General features: G+C 45.6%; 1 protein-coding gene across 2 annotated transcripts in view; it reads left to right on the forward strand.

Annotated features, from left to right (window-relative positions):
- Positions 1-19,044, forward strand: part of LOC138980891 (sacsin-like) — a 60,775-nt gene that overhangs the window by 20,104 nt on the left and 21,627 nt on the right. For both annotated transcript variants that reach the window (XM_070353764.1, XM_070353771.1), the window contains one exon: positions 912-18,175. In XM_070353764.1, coding sequence (XP_070209865.1) covers positions 912-18,175 — 17,264 coding nt within the window. The remainder of the gene's footprint in view (positions 1-911; positions 18,176-19,044) is intronic.

Consider the following 19,044-nt stretch of genomic DNA (forward strand, 5'->3'; position numbering starts at 1 on the left):
CCGCCTTGCAACTCGCCCGGCTGGCCAATGACAATTCCGGTCAAATGCAACCCTTTTGGTTGTAATATCAAGTTTTAAAGCCATATAAACACTGCACATTAACTGTGGTATGTACCGGTCCAGGGAAGTTTCTGCCGGGCTAGGGACTTTTTTTTAAGTTACTCGCCCGGCTGGCGAGTAAAAAATTGAGATTTGGCCATCCCTGGAAGGAGAGTCAATCGACTGTTTGCTTTTCTTGTTTAACTCCACTAGTTACAAGATGAAGAGTCTACAACCTAAAATGTTCGTCCTTCCCCTCCTCCATGCCCAGTGTTGGGATCAAGCCTGTTTCTACATGTCGTATAGTATATCTTGTATGTCAGGACTGCATATGTTCAGTTTCAATTTGACCATGGTTCCTCAATAAACGTGTACAGACATTATACTCCCCTCCTTTTTGACACAAGATTGGAGAAAAAAACTAGGGTTGATCATACTCGCATCTTGTCTGGAGGTCCCAAACCGTGATGGTGTGTGAAGTTTTATTCGTGAACTTGCCTTGGCTGTGATTTCAAAATGTGGTTATGCCTTAGAAGGTCAACCAGACTTGTGTCATATTCGGAGGCTATCAAAGCCTGGCAATGTGTACAGTTTCAAAGGCCTAGCATCTATAACTATAAGTCAAGTTTTTTTGTGATCTCAATGAGGTGGCCGGCGACCCAGCCATGCAATCACACACTACCCATTACTATAAGTCACTGATTTTTGTGTTTCATGCGACGTGACGGTACACTTGTATTCTGAATAAATCTGGGGGGAAAAGTTGTTGTTTTTTGCAAATTTACCAACCACAACAAAATATCCACCTTTTCATGTCTTTAAAATGAAGAATGCAAACACACGTGGTTTTGTTTTTTCTCTCTCCTGCACAGGTAAGTTCAACCTGAGGAAACTAGAAGACACTGATGCTGAAATCCCTGAGCTGATTAAGAAGAGCCTACAAGCTAGGTTTGGAAATGAACAACCATCCCTGCCTTGTGATGATGCGTGGATTCAATTCATCTGGAATTTTCTGGGCATGAAAGAACTCCGCCTTTTCAGCCATCTGACCTTGCTGCCACAAAACAGAGATGGACGTTTAAGTCTGTTGCCATTGTCCGGTGTCTACGTATGCAGCTCGGTGAGAGGCATGACCCCGCTGACCCCTGACCTGACTTCCTGCCTAACCAAGTTTGGGGTTACTGTGGTGCCTGAGCTGCCTGATTACGTCACAAGACATCACAATATGATGGGACACTGGGTCCACTTTCCATCGCCAGAAGGAATGCTGTCTGCTCTGAAGCTTATCAATGACGATGCCACCCAACGGGAAAGTGCCACAGAACGCTTCAACACAACAGCTACAGTAGGGGAGAAGGTTGCTGTGATGACTTTGCTGGTAGAAGCATCAGGGGAGAATCAAAGCCCACTGGAGATGTTTCTCCATCTGAAAATGTTTACTGAGGTAAACACAAGTGAGCCTGTATCTGTTGACCAAGTCTCCGTTATAGCGCCAGACATTCTACCCCCTGTGACATCTCAACGACGCATGCTATCCTGTTCCGATCTTCAGAGAAGAGCTGCTGTAACACTGGGTGCAAGCGAAACAACCCTTAAAGAGGTCATCAATGAAACCATCGTTCTGATGCATCCAGGATGTACCCACTTCTCAAGCACCCAGATCACTGCATTCATGAAGTTCATAATTGATGATAGTTCTCTGGTATCCGATACTGTCATCGCGGATCAGATGAAACAGATAGAATGTGTGCCAACACAATCTGGGCAGGTACGTTTCGTAACTGAACTTTATGATCCTGACTCAGAAGTTCTGCAGAAGCTGTTCCTGGCGGAGGATCGGTTTCCGTCTTCTCAATTTTCGGAGTCAAACATTCTGAAAACACTTAGATCACTGGGCTTGAGATCAGAGGCAGAGATCAGGTCAGCAGACATCATTGCATCAGCAGAACGGATTGAGCAGCTCATGGACGACCGGGACGAGTGTGCTGCTGTTAAGAAAGCCGATGGACTGGAACAAATACTGATTCACCACGGCCAGGGACTTGATGGAAACACGCTAAGACACCTTTCATCTCTCAGATGCCTACCTTGCCAAGAAGAAAAAGACCGACCAGGTTTTTATCCAGCCTCTCTACCTTTCAGTCACAGTTGTAGGCTGGCAAGAGCGAAAGAAATGTGCTCTGGTGATCAAGTTGGGATAGTTGGTTCAGTTCTGCCAGTACTTCGAGGAAACTTGCCCACTGATGTAGCTCAGCATTTGCAAATTGGAAACCTTGCCAACCCTGAGCACGTGCTGCAACACCTGGACAACATCCTCTCCTGCTATAAGAGACACGAGGCACCTCAATACAGACTCGCCTTGAAGAATGTACTTGACTTTCTGGGAGAGAACATTGAGAACATCATGGTTCTTGAGGCTCTCAAAATGAAAAGTTCCATCTTGACAGAAACTGGGGACTGCTTTGCAAAGCCAAACTCGTTCTGGATGGAAGAGTCCCCAAACGACATCAGCCTGCAACCATACAGATTCCTTCTGCCCAGTGACCTGCAAGAAAAAAAAGACCTCTTTGAGAGATGTGGAGCTGTCTGGAAACAGGATGCCAGGATGCTGCAGGAGGTTCTTGGAGAGATTCAGAATTTCCACGAACAGGAGGCTCGCACTCCCCATGAATTCGATCGTGATTTCCAGCTCGTAAAACGCATTCTGGATGTCTTGAAAAAGTCAGGATCAGACTTATATGGAACTGTACTTTTACCAGTATGTCATAGCAGTCAACACGTTCTACGCTTCCAGCAAGCCAAAAACTGCACAATTGTTTCCCCAGATGGTTTGTCGAGTCTTTCATCATTTGATGCAGATGAGGAAATATTTATCGTGCACAACGAGATTCACCAAGACACAGCTGAAGCTCTTGGAGCCTTGAAGATGAAAGACCGTGCTCTGACAGGTGTGGAAGATCTGGACTTTGGCTATGAACAGAGAGAGGAACTGACAACCAGACTTCACAATCTGCTGGAAGAATCCTACACAGATGGCTTCTCTGTGCCCAAAGAACTGATCCAAAATGCAGATGATGCTGGTGCCACTGAGGTCTGTTTCCTTTTGGATGAACGAGAAAACAAAGACGCCAGGAAGAACCTGATCACTGAAAACATGGACTCTCTGCAAGGGCCTGCTTTGTGGGCTTACAACGATGCCACCTTCTCAGACGAAGACTTTGAGAACATCATCAAGTTTGGAGCGGGCACAAAGAAGGAAGATGCCTCCAAAGTGGGTCGTTTTGGGCTTGGGTTCAACTCAGTCTACAACCTGACTGATGTACCCAGTTTCATCAGCAGACACACCATGGCCATGTTTGATCCACATGTGAAGTATCTCAAGGGAGGCGCAGGACTGAAACTAGATTTCACTCGTCCAGTTAACCGTGCTCTGTTGTCCAGGATGTCCCAGCAGTTCAAGCCATACCAGGGTGTTTTTGGATGTCAACTGAAGAACGACGGCGATGTGTACTACGAGGGAACCTTGTTTCGTTTTCCGTTCAGGACATCTGAACAAGCTACAGACAGCAAAATCAAACAAGATAAATACGGAAGAAGCAAACGGCAAGAGTTTTTGAAAATGCTTTTGGAAAGAGCAGGCAGCCTACTTTTGTTCACACAGAGCGTGAAGCGAGTGAAAGTTTTCTATCTGCCTCGTGACTGTACAGACCCATCTTCACCCAAGAGTATTCTGGATCTCACCAAGACCTCCCACGCACAAGCGTTGCAACCAGAGACACAAATAGGAGATCAAACAATTCTCCAATATTTTACATCACAGTGGTCCACCAACACCAAGATCCAGATCGTAGAGGACGTCAAGATTAACATGACAGTAACAGAAGACGCTAAGGTTGTGTGTAACACTGAAGCACACGGTAGCAATACTCACTGGCGTCTCGCCTGGGCCTCTGGTGTTGATCAGTCTGCCACACTGGCACGCGAAAACGTGCAGGAAGGACTTGTACCACTTGCTACTGTTGCTGCACTTGTCGATGAAACTGGTATAAAGGCCATCCACGACAGTCCTCCAGGGTTCTATCAAACAGGCCACTTGTTCTGCTTTCTGCCTTTGCCTGAGACAATGGCTCTGCATGACCTGCTTGTCCACGTGAACGGGACCTTTGCTCTCTCTTCAAGTCGCCGCAGTCTGCTTGAGAGCACAGAGGATGATCTTAACAACAAAGGAGCAGCCTGGAACTCGGCACTGATCACTGACGCTGTGAGCAGAGCCTACCTGTTGCTGCTTGAGAACATGAAGAGTGAGGCCGCCATGAACAATGACTTCAGACAGTTCTTCAGCTTGTGGCCAGTCTCTGGGGAAGAACAGCTTGTTACTAGCTTCTACAAATGCCTCTTGAGTGATAAGAACAGTCTGCTGCCAGTTCCAGGAAAGGACCTATGGATCACACTGAGTGATACCTGGTTGCTCGAGCCTACCTTCAGACAGAGCAAGTGTGGAGATGCTGCCGCCCAAGCCTTGCAACATTTCTGGAACAGAGATGGGTACCTCGTGGACCTTCCAATTAGTATATGTTCATTGGTGCTTGAATCTGGTCAAGTCAGAGTTATCACCCAGCTGGAATTCTTCAAGAAAGTGTTCTTTCCCAACATTGCTAATGGCTTCTTTAGGAATGAGCAGAGGGATGAATTTGTCTTGTTTGCACTTGCTCAGAGAAACAGCGGCATTGATGAACTCATCAAGCTGTACCCGTGTATTCCTTGTACTACTCCGGAGGAGCTCTCTGCTTGGCAAAATCACTCACAGTGTGGAGGTGATGTGGCACAAAACGATAAGGAGCATAAGGGGTCTGATTGTTCCACATCTAATTCTCTTCAGTTTGCAGAAGATCTATACTGTCCTGACTCTGCCATTTTGCAACAACTGTTCCAGTCAGAGAAGAAGTTTCCTTGCGGTGAATTCTCAAAGTCTCATCTTCTAGAGATTCTAATGACTTTTGGGTTGAAAAAAGAAGCCACAGTAAAACCAGTTGATGTTGTAGCAGCAGCAGGGCTCATTCAAGATAGCCTGACTCAAAACAACGTGCAGCTTGCGGAAACAAAAGCAGAAGGGCTCTGGAAACTGCTTATTTCTGAAGGTGACACCCTTGATTTGGACACCCTGAGACAGATTTCAGCAATTCAGTGTTTACCATGCCAGCAATCTGCAGACAAGCCCGACCACTATCCCAAGTCTCTCCTTTTCAACTCTACCGGAAACCTGGCCAGCCCACAAGATATGTGTCACGCTTCACAATCACAGCTTGTTGGTTCAGTGTTGCCAACGATAAGAAAAGGTGCATCCGAGACTGTTGAAAGTGGACTCCAAGTTGGGAACAAAGTGAACCTGACACGAATTCTGCAGCATCTCTCAAATGTTGTGAAACAATATGACAAACACGAAATTGTCCAGTACAAGCTTGTCCTTACAGACGTCTTTGGCTTCTTGCAAAAGCACATGAGCGAGCCTGAGGTCGTGCAAACACTTCAAGAAAAAGAATGTGTGCTGACAGAATCTGGGGACCAGTTTGCCAAAGCAAGTGCATTCTGGATTGAAAAGTGTAAAGATGACATAGACCTCAAGCCTTACAGATATGCCCTGCCATCGGAAATGTCAGAGAAGGAACAACTATTCGTAGCTTGTGGTGCTTACCAGCGACAAGATGCTCAGATGTTACGTGAAGTTCTTGTTGAAATTCAGGATATGCACAGACAGAAGTCACCAGGCCAGTCAGAGTATCATCGAGATATGATGCTTGTGAAACAGATCTTAGACAATCTCAAACACTCACAAACAGACGGATGTGTCCTCCTGCCAGTTTCCCACAATGAAGTCCACGTCTTGAAATTTCAGCCTGCAAAGGCCTGCACAGTGATGTCAGAAGAAGATATCTTTTCAATTGGAAATTCTGATCTTGATGAGGAAATATTCATTGTGCATACTGAAATTAATCACAGCACTGCTTTCGATCTTGGAGCCCTGAAGATGAAAGACCGTGCTCTGACAGGTGTGGAAGATCTGGACTTTGGCTATGAACAGAGAGAGGAACTGACAACCAGACTTCACAATCTGTTGGAAGAATCCTACACAGATGGCTTCTCTGTGCCCAAAGAACTGATCCAAAATGCAGATGATGCTGGTGCCACTGAGGTCTGTTTCCTCGTGGATGAACGAGAAAACGAAGACGCCAGGAAGAACCTGATCTCAGACAATATGAGCTCTCTGCAAGGACCTGCTTTGTGGTCCTATAATGACGCTACTTTCTCTGATACAGACTTTGAGAACATCATCAAGTTTGGAGCGGGCACAAAGAAGGAGGATGCCTCCAAAGTGGGTCGTTTTGGACTGGGGTTCAACTCGGTCTACAACCTGACTGATGTACCCAGTTTCATCAGCAGACACACCATGGCCATGTTTGATCCACATGTGAAGTATCTCAAGGGAGGCGCAGGACTGAAACTAGACTTTACACGTCAAGTTAACCGTGCTCTGTTGTCCAAGATGTCACAACAGTTCAAGCCATACCAGGGTGTTTTTGGATGTCAACTGAAGAACTCTGATAATATGTTCTATGACGGAACCTTGTTTCGTTTTCCGTTCAGGACATCTGAGCAAGCTACAGACAGCAAAATCAAACAAGACAGTTATGGAAGAAGCAAACGGCAAGAGTTTTTGAAAATGCTTTTGGAAAGAGCAGGCAGCCTACTTTTGTTCACACAGAGCGTGAAGCGAGTGAAAGTTTTCTATCTGCCTCGTGACTGTACAGACCCATCTTCACCCAAGAGTATTCTGGATCTCACGAAGACCTCCCTAGCACAAGTGCTGCAACCAGAGACACAAATAGGAGATCAAACAATTCTCCAATATTTTACATCACAGTGGTCCACCAACAACAAGATCCAGATTGTACAGGACGTCAAGATTAACATGACAGTAACAAACGAAGCAAGGTCTGTGTGTGACACAGAGGCTCACATTAGCAGCACTCATTGGCGTCTCGCCTGGGCCTCTGGTGTTGATCAGTCTGCCACACTGGCACGTGAAAACGTGCAGGAAGGACTTGTACCACTTGCTACTGTTGCTGCACTTGTCGATGAAACTGGTATAAAGGCCATCCATGACAGCCCTCCGGGGTTCTACAAAACAGGCCACTTGTTCTGCTTCCTGCCTTTGCCTGAGACAATGGCTCTGCATGACCTGCTTGTCCACGTGAACGGAACATTTGCTCTCTCTTCAAGTCGTCGCAGTCTGCTTGAGAGCACAGAGGATGATCTTAACAACAAAGGAGCAGCCTGGAACTCGGCACTGATCGCTGATGCTGTGAGCAGAGCCTACCTGTTGCTGCTTGAGAACATGAAGAGTGAAGCCGCTATGGACAATGACTTCTCACATTTCTTTAAGCTATGGCCAGTCACTGCAGACCTCGTGCAAAACTTCTACAGTGTTCTGATGACAAACGAAAATAAAGTTCTACCTGTTCCTGTGAAGAACAGCTGGATTGCCTTCCGTGATGCCTGGTTTCTTGATCCTTCTCTTCGAGGAAGCCAATGTGGTGATACTGCTTTCAAAGCTGCACACCATTTCTGGAAGAAAGATGGGTATATCGTAGACGTTCCATCCGATGTCTGCTCATTTATACTGAAATCAGGACAAGCCAGAGTCATCTCGCAGCTGCAGTTTTTTAAGGAGGTCTTCTTCCCCAATATTGCAGATGAGTTCTTTCAGAATAAGGATAGGGACGAACTAGTTTTGTACGCTCTTGCTCATCAAGACAGTGGAGTTAATGAACTGATCAGACAGTACCCGTGCATCCCTTGTGTGTGTCCGGATCAGCTACGTCTCCAACAGCAGGAAATCCAGGTTGAAAGGTCAGATTCTGTTCACAAACAAAAAGCGACAAAATGGATTTCTTCGGACAATCATGAGCTGGCAGAAAATCTGTACAGCCCTGGCTCTGCCACATTGCAAGAACTGTTTCTGGCGGAGAAAAAGTTCCCCTGTGGTGAGTTTGCCAAATCCAACATCCTGGATTCTTTGAAGAACTTCGGGTTGAAGTTTGAAGACACTGTGAAGTCTGAGGATGTCATTAGATCAGCAGAGAGTATTGAAGAACTTTGGACTCAAGGACAAAATGAAACTGCAAAACGAAAAGCAGAGGGGCTCCTCAAATTGGTCATTTCACAGGGCGACAACCTAGGCAGTCACACACTGAAAACAATATCAAACATTCAGTGCTTGCCATGCCTGCAGTCAGCAGACAAACCAGAGCATTACCCCTTGTCTTTGCCTTTCAGCTCTGAGGATTTGCTTGCCAAACCACGAGAAATGTGTCCCGTCGACAAGGCAAACATTGTTGGCTCAGCTGTTCCTATCATAAACGATGGCGTATCACCACAGGTGGCAAAAGCATTGTTAGTTGGAAGAGAGTTGGACCAAAAACGGGTTCTGGATCATCTTGAAAATGTACTCAAAAGCTATGACGAGAATGATGTTTCAAAGTACAGGCTAGTTATACCCTGCATCTTCCAGTTCCTTAGTGACTACACTCATGACGAAGTAGTTTTACAAACACTGCAGGACAAGGAGTGTGTGCTCACGGAATCTGGAGAGGTGTTTGCCAAACCAAAAGCCCTTTGGTTGCAAAGATGCACTTCCGACATAGATCTGAGGCCCTTCAGATACCCAGTGCCTCATGAAATGCAAGGAGAGGCTCAGAAAGACTTATTGCGGGCCTGTGGTGCTCACAAGCAGCAAGACACTCAACTTCTCACTGATGTTCTACTTGAGATTCAAGACTTGCATACTAATCAGACTCGTAGTCAACACGAAAGTGAACAGGATCTGCGGATGGTCAAGCAAATTCTGGACGTTCTGAAATTGTCTGAGTCAGCTGTGGCTTCTCGTAGCGTCCTTCTACCTGTGTGTCACACTGAACCTAACATTTTGCAATTCCGACCTGCGAAAGACTGCACCGTGATGTCCACAGAAGACGCCTTAGGAACTGATTCCTTTGGAGGAGATGAAGAAATATTCATTGTACATAATGAGATCCATCAAGACACAGCTAGGGCTCTCGGAGCTCTGAAGATGAAGGATCGCGCTCTCACAGACGTTGAAGATCTGGACTTTGGGTATGAACAGAGGGAGGAACTAACAACTAGGCTTCATAATCTGCTGAAGGACTCATATACCGACGGCTTCTCAGTGCCGAAAGAGCTGATCCAAAATGCAGATGATGCTGGTGCTACTGAGGTCTGTTTTCTTTTGGATGAGCGGGAGAATGAGGGTTCAAGGCAGACTCTGATCACAGACAACATGGATTCGCTGCAAGGACCAGCCTTCTGGGCTTACAATGACGCTACGTTCTCGGATGGAGACTTGGAGAATATCATCAAGCTTGGAGCGGGCACAAAGAAGGAAGATGCCTCCAAAGTGGGTCGTTTTGGACTGGGGTTCAACTCAGTCTACAACCTGACTGACGTACCCAGTTTCATCAGCAGGCACACCATGGCCATATTTGATCCACATGTAAAGTATCTAAAGAAAGGCGCAGGACTGAAACTAGACTTCACTCGTCCAGTTAATCGTGCTTTGTTGTCCAGGATGCCATACCAGTTCAAGCCCTACCAGGGTGTTTTTGGTTGCCAGCTCAAGAATAGCAGCGAGGTATTTTACAATGGAACTTTATTTCGTTTTCCGTTCAGAACACCCGAGCAAGCAGCAGACAGCAAAATCACAAAGAAAAGCTATGGGAGAGGCCAACGTCAAGAGTTTCTCAAAATGCTTCTGGAAAACGCTGGAAGCTTGTTGACATTCACACAAAGCGTGAAGAGAGTGAAGGTTTTTGTTCTTCCCCATGACTGTACAGACCCATCTTCACCCCAGTGTCTCCTGAATCTGACCAAGGCATCGCAAAGCCGTGTGGTAAAACCTGATGCAAAACTTGAGGATCAAACAATCCTTCAGTACTTCACAACTCACTGGTCTACGAACAAAGACATCAAGATAATAGAAGACGTCAAGATTGACATGACGGTGACAGAAGATGCTAAGCATGTGTGTGAAGTTGACGCACACACTAGCAGCACTCATTGGTGTCTTGCTTGGGCCTCTGGTGTTGATGAGTCTGCTCAGATAGCAGCTACAAGTAAAAACGAGGGTTTGTTGCCACTTGCTGCTGTTGCAGGACTGTTACACGAGAACTGTATTCGGACGGTACAAGAGAGTCCCCCTGGATTTTACAAGTCAGGTCACAGGTTCTGCTTTTTACCTTTGCCTGAGAACAGTGAACATAGCTCTCTTCCTGTCCATGTTAATGCTACATTTGCGTTAACTTCCAGTCGCCGTAGTCTGCTCATTCAAACAGAAGATGACCTGAACAGTGAAGGAGCAGCCTGGAACTCAGCACTGTTTGCTGACCCTGTGAGCAGAGCCTACCTTCTCCTGCTTGAAAACGTGCAAAGCGAGGCTGCTGTGGACACAGACTTCAGACGTTTCTTTGGCTTGTGGCCAGTCTCTGGGGACAGATGTCTTTTGGAGAACTTTTACAGACGCCTTGTGACTGATGAGAACAAAGTCATACCTGTTCCAGACGAATCCGGCCAGTGGGTGGCATTCAGTGATACATGGTTTCTTGAACCTGACTTTCACAATTCATCGCTTGGGGGTACAGCATGGAAAGCTCTCCAACATTTTTGGAACAAAAATGGTCATCTGGTCAATTTTCCTGCAAGTGTCACATCTGCGCTCAGGTCATCTGGACAAGCACAAAATCTCCAGTTGAAAATTATCGGCGAGCTGGAGTTCTACACACAGAGCTTCTTTCCAAATATGGAGAATGACTACTGGGAGAAAACAGACAGGGACAGTCTTATTCTACATGCAATTAAGAAACAGAGCCCTCAATTGGATGACCTGATCAAGAAGCATGCTTGCATCCCATGTGAAGACAGCCAGGTGCTGAGATGTCCTGAAGAAACCATACATCCAAAACATGCAGCGGCAAAACTGTATACCCCATCGGATGGCTATTTTCCCCAAGGAAACCAAGCAGAAGAAAACAAGGGGAGAGTCGACTTTTGTGCTGAGAGAGTTCTGCAACGTCTTGTTAATCTTGGCATGTTAACAGATGATCTCCCTCAAGAAATGGTGCTAGAGAGAGCAGATTCTGTAAGTGACTTGGTCATTCAAGAGGGAAAAGCTGCTTTTGTTAGAGGAAGAAATATAATTGAATATCTTTCAAGTTTCAAAAGCCTGCATCCTAGGTTACACGAGTTCCCACCAGATGTGGTTGACAAACTGTCTAAAACAAAGTTCTTGCCAGTGCTTAGTAAACCTGCAGACTGGCCTTTCCCGTGGGCATCAGATGGAGCTCCAGGAACATTTCAGCTAGCAGCCCCGAGTGACCTCTACTCTGATAGCATCAAGGATTATGTTGGGAGCCACAAACTTGTTCTTGACACAAGCGCTGTTGGAATTTCAAGTTTTCATGCTTCAAAAATCGGTGTCCTGAAGAAATTGGGAGTAAAAACTGAAGCCGACCCTGGACGCCAAGACATGCTTGAGCTGTCAACACGTCAACTCGAAACCGTAGCACAGTTTGAAACAGAGAGCGATGACTCTTCAAACGCTGTGGTGCAAAGGGTGTCAAAAGCCGTATACACGTACATGACTAAATGCATCAAAGACACAGAAGCTGCTGGTTCATATATTTCAAGTGAGCTTTCCAACAAAGAGATTGTGTGGACTGGATCTAGTTTTGTTGAACCTTCTAGAGTTGCGTTTAGGATCCGTCATGACTGTAGACCGTATCGCTTCCAAGTAGAGACAAGCATGCTGGGATTCAGAACACTTCTTCAGGCCATCGGTGTGCAGGAAACATTTGATACTGCCAACCTAGCATCACTTCTTGAACAAATTCACATCGAGTTCGAGGGTAGAAAACTTCCTGATGACACAGTTGGCCTTGCATCACGTGCAGCACAGTCTCTCTGCGAGTCATCTGGTGAAACTACTGAATTGGACTTGTCTCAGTTATATCTGCCCGATCGACATGGGAGCATGCAGCTAACTTGCAACCTGTGCCTAGATGACTGTCGATGGTTGAAAGAGACAGACAGCATGAAGTTTGTCAGCGACAAGATTCCAACAGAAACGGCCAAAACTCTTGGCGTCAAAAGCAAGAGGAAACAAGATTTTGAGTCTATGGTAAAATTCATTCCATTTGGCCAAGAAGAAAAGCTGACAGATCGAATCAATGGATTGCTGGAAGGCTACACGTTGGATTCGTCGCTGTTCAAAGAGTTGCTACAAAACGCTGATGATGCAGGAGCAACAGAGATTCGGTTCATCAAAGATGTACGTGAATTGGGAAAGAAAAAAGTGTTTGAGGGGTGTGAACCTCTACAGGGCCCAGCTCTCTGTGTCTTCAATGATAAATCCTTCACAAAGAAGGACATGGAAGGCATTCAAAACCTCGGAAGAGGCAGCAAAGGATTCGATGCTCTAAAGACTGGACAATATGGAGTTGGCTTCAATGCCGTGTATCATATCACGGATGTTCCATCTTTCTGGACTCTTGAAGACGACGAGAAAGGAGCTGTCTGCCTTCTAGACCCTAACTGTCATTATGTCGCAAAAGACAACCCTGACAGGCCAGGAATCAAGCTTGAGGATGTCGACTGGTTTCAAGAGAACTATCCGGATATGTTTGCTGGATACTTGGGAACTGAGATTGACATGTCTAAGCCAGGCACCCTTTTCAGATTTCCACTGCGAACAGAGGAGATGGCAAAAACCTCAGCAATAAAGCAAAAGGCTGGCACGAAAGCACAGGTTGTGTCAGCAGACCAGATTAAGGAACTTCTGGATCAGTTCCAGAAAGAAATGAACACATGTCTGCTCTTCCTCAACAACCTCCGAAAGATTGGAATCTACTCTGTCAATCCGGATGGCACGCTAGCACTGGAAAACGAAGTGACCATGGAACTGTGCACAAACAACACTGACCAAACTGAAGCTTTCAATAACACCCTTTCTCAAGTGTCAAACAATGTCAAAAACAAGGAATTCAGTTTGCAGGACATTTCTGTGTCCAAGTTATGCACAGTGATGCAGCTGAAACACTCACATGATGTTGAAGAGAACTGGCTTACTGTGCACAGATGTGGCTTTGAAGATGTAAGCTGCCTTTCCAGTGAACTGAAGACTGAATGGAATGAAGGCAAGTTCAGGCTGCTGCCCCGCGGAGGAGTGGCTGTGAAGGTGGCAGAACGTGTAAAAGGCGAAGAACACACCATCCCAAGCGTGGTGAAGCATCAAGCTTTCTGCATTCTTCCCTTGCCAGTTTTTACCAGTGTCCCTATGCACGTGAATGGTCACTTTGCGTTGGACCATGAGACAAGGAGAAATCTGTGGGAGAACAAGGATGAAAACAAATCTGACATCAAGACAGAGTGGAACGAACAGATTGCATCTCAAATCATAGTGCCGTCATATATCTCTGCCCTTCAGTGGTTCAAAGAGCATTGGTTTCCTTCATCCGAAGCACTTGGCGAGTCAGAGCTGAAATCAAGGTTGTCGTACTACCATGGGCTTTTTCCTGACCTGGACCTTGACACAGTTTCTACACAGTTTTGGGTGAACATGACGAAAACACTCTACAGGAAAATAGCAGAGCAAGAGTTACCCACATTTCCTATTCTGTGCTGTGACCAGACGTGCTCACTTGAGTGGCTTCCAGTAGTAAGTTCGACAGGGTTTGCTGGCTACTTCAACAACCTTGAAGGTGTTTTCAACGAAGCCTCGGACAAACCAAATGCTGAAAAGCGAGTAGTGCTGTCGCAAGGCGGAGTTCAACAAAATTCTCAGTCCCTGGGAAACAGCAAGTGGGTGTCACACAAGGCACAGGAGCTGAAAACCTTATTGAAAAAGATCAACATGAAAGTTCTTGAAGCACCTTACTGCATCTTTCAAAACTTCAAAAAGAGTGCAGTTGATGGCGTAGCCGACATTTCTCCAGAAAGCGTTGCACAGTTTCTTAGGTCTGCAGGCACTAGAACACAAGGGAGGTGCAACCTTGCCGATCTTCCGCAGCCTGTTGCCGACACCTCACTCGAGACACCTGAATGTGTGCAGACTCTGCTGAGTTTCATCAGATACCAACAATCCCTTCTGGAGAACCTGGAAGGTCTTCCCTTGTGTTTGAGGCAATCTGGAAACCTCTATTTCTTCCTAGCTGGCGACACCACGGACAAGCCAATTGTTTCCAGGTATTTTGATCTTTTGTCAGGTACAGCCGACTTGTTTGTCAGCAAGGAGATTATGAAGTACTTTCTGTCTACTCCTGATGCTGTCCAAGCATGGATGAAAGGCCTAGACATAACCACATTCGTGCAATTACTACCACAAACTCTACAGTGCACGTATTTCAAAACAGGGCAGCATTGCAGGCTTGATCAAAGCAAACTTCCAACCGAAAATTGGCTAAAGAGACTATGGCAATTTCTGGAATCAGAAGTGAAAGTTTCCAACACTGTAGACCTTGGAGACATTCGCAAAATGGCAGCAGAAAAACTCCAGGACCTGAAGGATTGGAATTTTATTCCTGCCAAGCGTCATACTGAAGCTGAAGACGTTCTGGAACTGTATCCTGTTGCGGATATGCACAAAGTTGTGTTCCTGCATGAAAAGCCTGACCGTTCCAATCAAAATCTATGGGACACACTGAAGACACAGCAGCTTCCATTTCTGGACACGAAACTTCTGCCACCAGTCAGTGTGTTGGAGAATACTGTGGCATCTATAAGCCATCCGATGGCACTACTAAAAGCACTGAATGCTTGTGCTGGCAACTTGAACCCTCGCCTGGACCAAGCGATGTCCATTCTCAGCTATTTCAGCAACAATCTGGCTGGACTGCAGGAATCCTGTGGAGACAACGTGGAACTTCGGAGGATGCTGACTGCTCTTCCTCTGTATTCCAGTATATACGACCAAGCAGTGGATATTTCTGCTGAAGCCACACCACTGTGCATTGAATCTACAGTACACAAAGAAGGACTAAAGGAATGGGCCTTCAAGAGGCAGCACCGTCTTGTTTTGCTGAACAAAACCTCAGTACCAGACAATATGCGCACTTTCCTGAACATGGAAACCCTGACCACAGCTCAGTTTTACTATCAGTATATGCTGCCCACCCTGAGAGATCTTCCTCAAAGTGCTGTACTGAATCACATGCATGCTGTCAGGAGAGGTCTGGCTTCATGGTCAGAAGATGAACAAAATCGTACCGTGCAGCAGTTGAAAATTACGTCTTTTGTTGAACTAAATGGTGAACTTTACTTGGCTAGTGAATTTTACTCACCACACGTTGCTGTTTTCAAAGTGATGGGCATGGTACTTCCTCCAGAACCATACAATCATCCGCCTTGGGAATCCTTCATGACGACTGCTGGAATGATTTCAGCTGTTACTGAAAGTATGTTTCTTCGGTATGCGTGTGTGATTCAAGATGAAGGCAAAACAAGCCCGAATCAGGACACAACTGTCAAATCAGATACACTCGTGAGACACCTGTTCCATTCCTGTCAAAACAAACACTTCAGCAATGAATTTCTTCAGCAGCTGAAAGAGATACGCTTTGTTCGTCCATCTGACTGGACACAAACAGGACAAGGACAGACCCTGTGCCAGATTGCACAGCCCTTTTGTGGTAGTCGATTGGTTTCTTTTGCTGAGAGTTGCCAAGAGCAACACCTTCACCTTGTCTGGAGCAGCTGCTGTATTCTTCATCCAAATGCAAGTCCTTACACATTTCCGTTTGTGTCTGCAGACGCTCAAAGAAACTTTTCAGGATATTTAGGTTTACAACAGCATATTTCCAAAGACAAAGTCATTCAGCATGTGATAACAGTTTGTCAAAATCTGAACGGCAATCCTGGTGATATGTTAGCTTCACCTTACAAATCAGAACTGGTCAGAAGTGTAATGAGAGACTTGTATCATTACTTACAGGAGAACACAGTTGACGTGGATTTGACAACTCTGAAAAAGTTGACCATTGTTTACGACTCTTCCAGCAAACAAATGTTGAAACCAGAAAATGTAGTTATCGACCTCAGACACGAAGAAGCCATCAAAGGTCACATACAGAAAGCGCCGATTGGATTCGGTGAGTTCTTTGACTTTTTCAGAAGGCTTGGTGCAGCTGAACGTGTCACGGCAAATCACTATGCCATCGTGCTGTCACGACTGAAACAAGAGGCCGCAAACAGTTTTCTGCACGTTGAGGAGATGAAGCTTATAGTGCAGACAGCAGTGCGTGAGCTTTTCAAGTGTCTTAAGTCAGAAAAGGCGAACATCAAGCAGCTCACTGTTGATCACGTTTACTTGCCTTCGGACTCGGAGCGCCTTGTCAAGTCAACACAGCTTGCTTTTGTGGACGACTGGCAGCTTCGAAGAAGATTTAGACAAATGCCTGACGACATGGCCTTTTTTCTTGGGTTTGGCAGACTGGAAATTAAAGTCCTGCTAGAGCAAAACGAACTGGACTTACTGCCTGCTGAACACAAACTTCAGTTTCTGAGTCGTATCGTGAAAGAGTTCATCCCCGCAGAAATAAAGGAGAGAGCAACTGCTGGTCACCACGCACAAGAGGCTAAACGGCTGTTGATGAGTCAGGAATTCGCAGGAGTGGTCCTAATGCTGGCGCTTCATTATCACAAGAACAATGGTCGAACTGGAGTGCAGGTTGCTGAGCAGACAGCACAATGGGTTGAGCAAAGCCTCAGCAACATTTCTGTAATGGAAACAACGAATCTCAAGACAATGCTCATGTGGAAGAATACAGAGGTACCGATAGAGGGTACTAAACTTGCCAAGAAAGCATTCGTTGACAAGAGCTCAGTGGGAATAATTACTTGCACTGTGTATCTGGACAAGCGCTGCTGTGAGAGAGAAGTCATCAAGAACCTGAAAGTCAAAAATAGCCTCAGGATAGCAGTGCAGCATTCACTTGGGTTTGAGATCAGTGGCGAGTATTTAAAGCTAGCTCTAAGAGACCCAAAGGAAGCCAGACAACAGATGGAGGAAGAGGGGATGGAGTCTTGTAACTTTATTCCAACAGAAGAACCAACCGTTTTTCCACCACCAGGAACGTTTATCCCCCTACATCTGCACTGCTATCTTGTAAACAGCTTTGACTCCTTGTACAACGGGGAACATGTGGGCTTTGAGATATATGATCCTCAAGTGAACAAACCAAACACTAACGAAAATGTTCCAGTGTACATGTATGCCATCGTCATCGAAGAAATCAAGCAGGAAGGTGAAGTCTCAGCGCTCTTGAGACGTTATCGCATTGACCTAGGTCCCGATATGGGAACCATAGAAGCCTCTGCGACTCAGCTGTACAAGTTTCAAAGAAACTCAAGCCAGGAAACTCGGACCACTACTCTGAACCATGAAAGTAGCCCAGCATCCGAAGGGGCTTCAGCTACAAGCACTGAAACACCACCAAAATTGAACTTCAGTGAGGTTATGAAAGAAATCCGACAGGTTTTAACAGAAGCCTGGCAAACACAGGATGAACAAAGCCGGAAACGCGTTTTGAAACGACTCTACCTGAAGTGGCATCCGGACAAAAACATGGGTAACGAAGAATTCTGCACAAGGGTCGTTCAGCGTTTTCAGCAATATGTCAATCTCCTCAAGCAAGGCAAGAAACTGCCCTCTGATGATGACGAGGACAATGTAGATGGTTCATCTGGGGCCCGTCAGTCTCCGAGTTCTGCCGAGGACTTCTATTCTTCCTTTTTTGAGCATATGAACAGCCGTAGCCGTGCCCACAGAGACGACTTTGAATCACAATCCAGAAGCGATAGACACCCTGGTCACAAAAGTTCTCGCCGCCAGCAAAGATCCCGTGAGGAGGACTACAGAAGGTTTCACCACAGCAGCTTCACCAGTAGCGCCAACCCTCAGCCAGGAGAAGGCCGGCGCTGGTTCCGCCAGGCCGAAGCTGATCTGGAGAATGCACGTGAAGCTCAAGGAACATGGAGACGAGGCAATAACTGGGTGTGCTTCCTGTGCCATCAGGTAAGTTGTTGTACTGTCTGTTTGTGTATAATTAATGTTTTACTGATAACTCAAATCAGAGGCATTTAAGTATACATGCCTCTCAGTCCGTAAAGGTGAGTTGCTTTTTGTTCTGTGGTAGTTTTTTTTAAAGCGTATCATGCTATAGCATTGTAAGTATAATTAGTGTGTCAAGGAAATATGAAAGAAAACAGAGAAAGGCCTTTTTAGCAAATAGGGGAAGGTTGCCTATTATGGACCACTGCCTAATATGGACCACCTCCTGTTCTGACAAACTAACGGTGCTAGAGCACTCAAAACATTTCATTCGCTGTATTCACCCTTTCTGGATACCTTTCACGTGTCAAAACAGTTGCAGAAACACAAACCTCAAACCCGTTGGGCTTTTTCTCTTTTTTGCATCTTTGCCAGCGTTCACTCTAAATTTGACACCTAAAACGGACTGGTTTCTGTCCACAGCAAAAGCTGTTATCACACAAAAATTGCTATGTATGACAGCATAGACTGTATTTGTTACATTTAAGTGTTGACCCTGAATTTTGTATAGTAAAATCTCAAAGTACTGCGTGTCGCCTAATATATATGGACCACCTTCAACAAATCGAGAAAATGAAAGCTCAAGGCTATTTTCATTCATTCATTAAGAAGCTTGCTGAAAATAACCTATAACTAGCCCTCGAACTTTCAAAAAAATATAACAAATAGTCTTCTTTTCGTGGAAGATAATAATTTCATTTATTTTCACTCTATTTTTGATAAGTTTCTTTAGTTTCCTGTTGTGCTTCAACTAATGTTCTCATCAACCCGACACAGACAAATCTAAAGCATTTTTGAATTAGTCTGACTTGCACACTAAGTTGTACAATGTT

Source organism: Littorina saxatilis, linkage group LG1 (assembly GCF_037325665.1).
Source record: "Littorina saxatilis isolate snail1 linkage group LG1, US_GU_Lsax_2.0, whole genome shotgun sequence".
Taxonomy (NCBI): Eukaryota; Metazoa; Mollusca; class Gastropoda; order Littorinimorpha; family Littorinidae; genus Littorina; species Littorina saxatilis.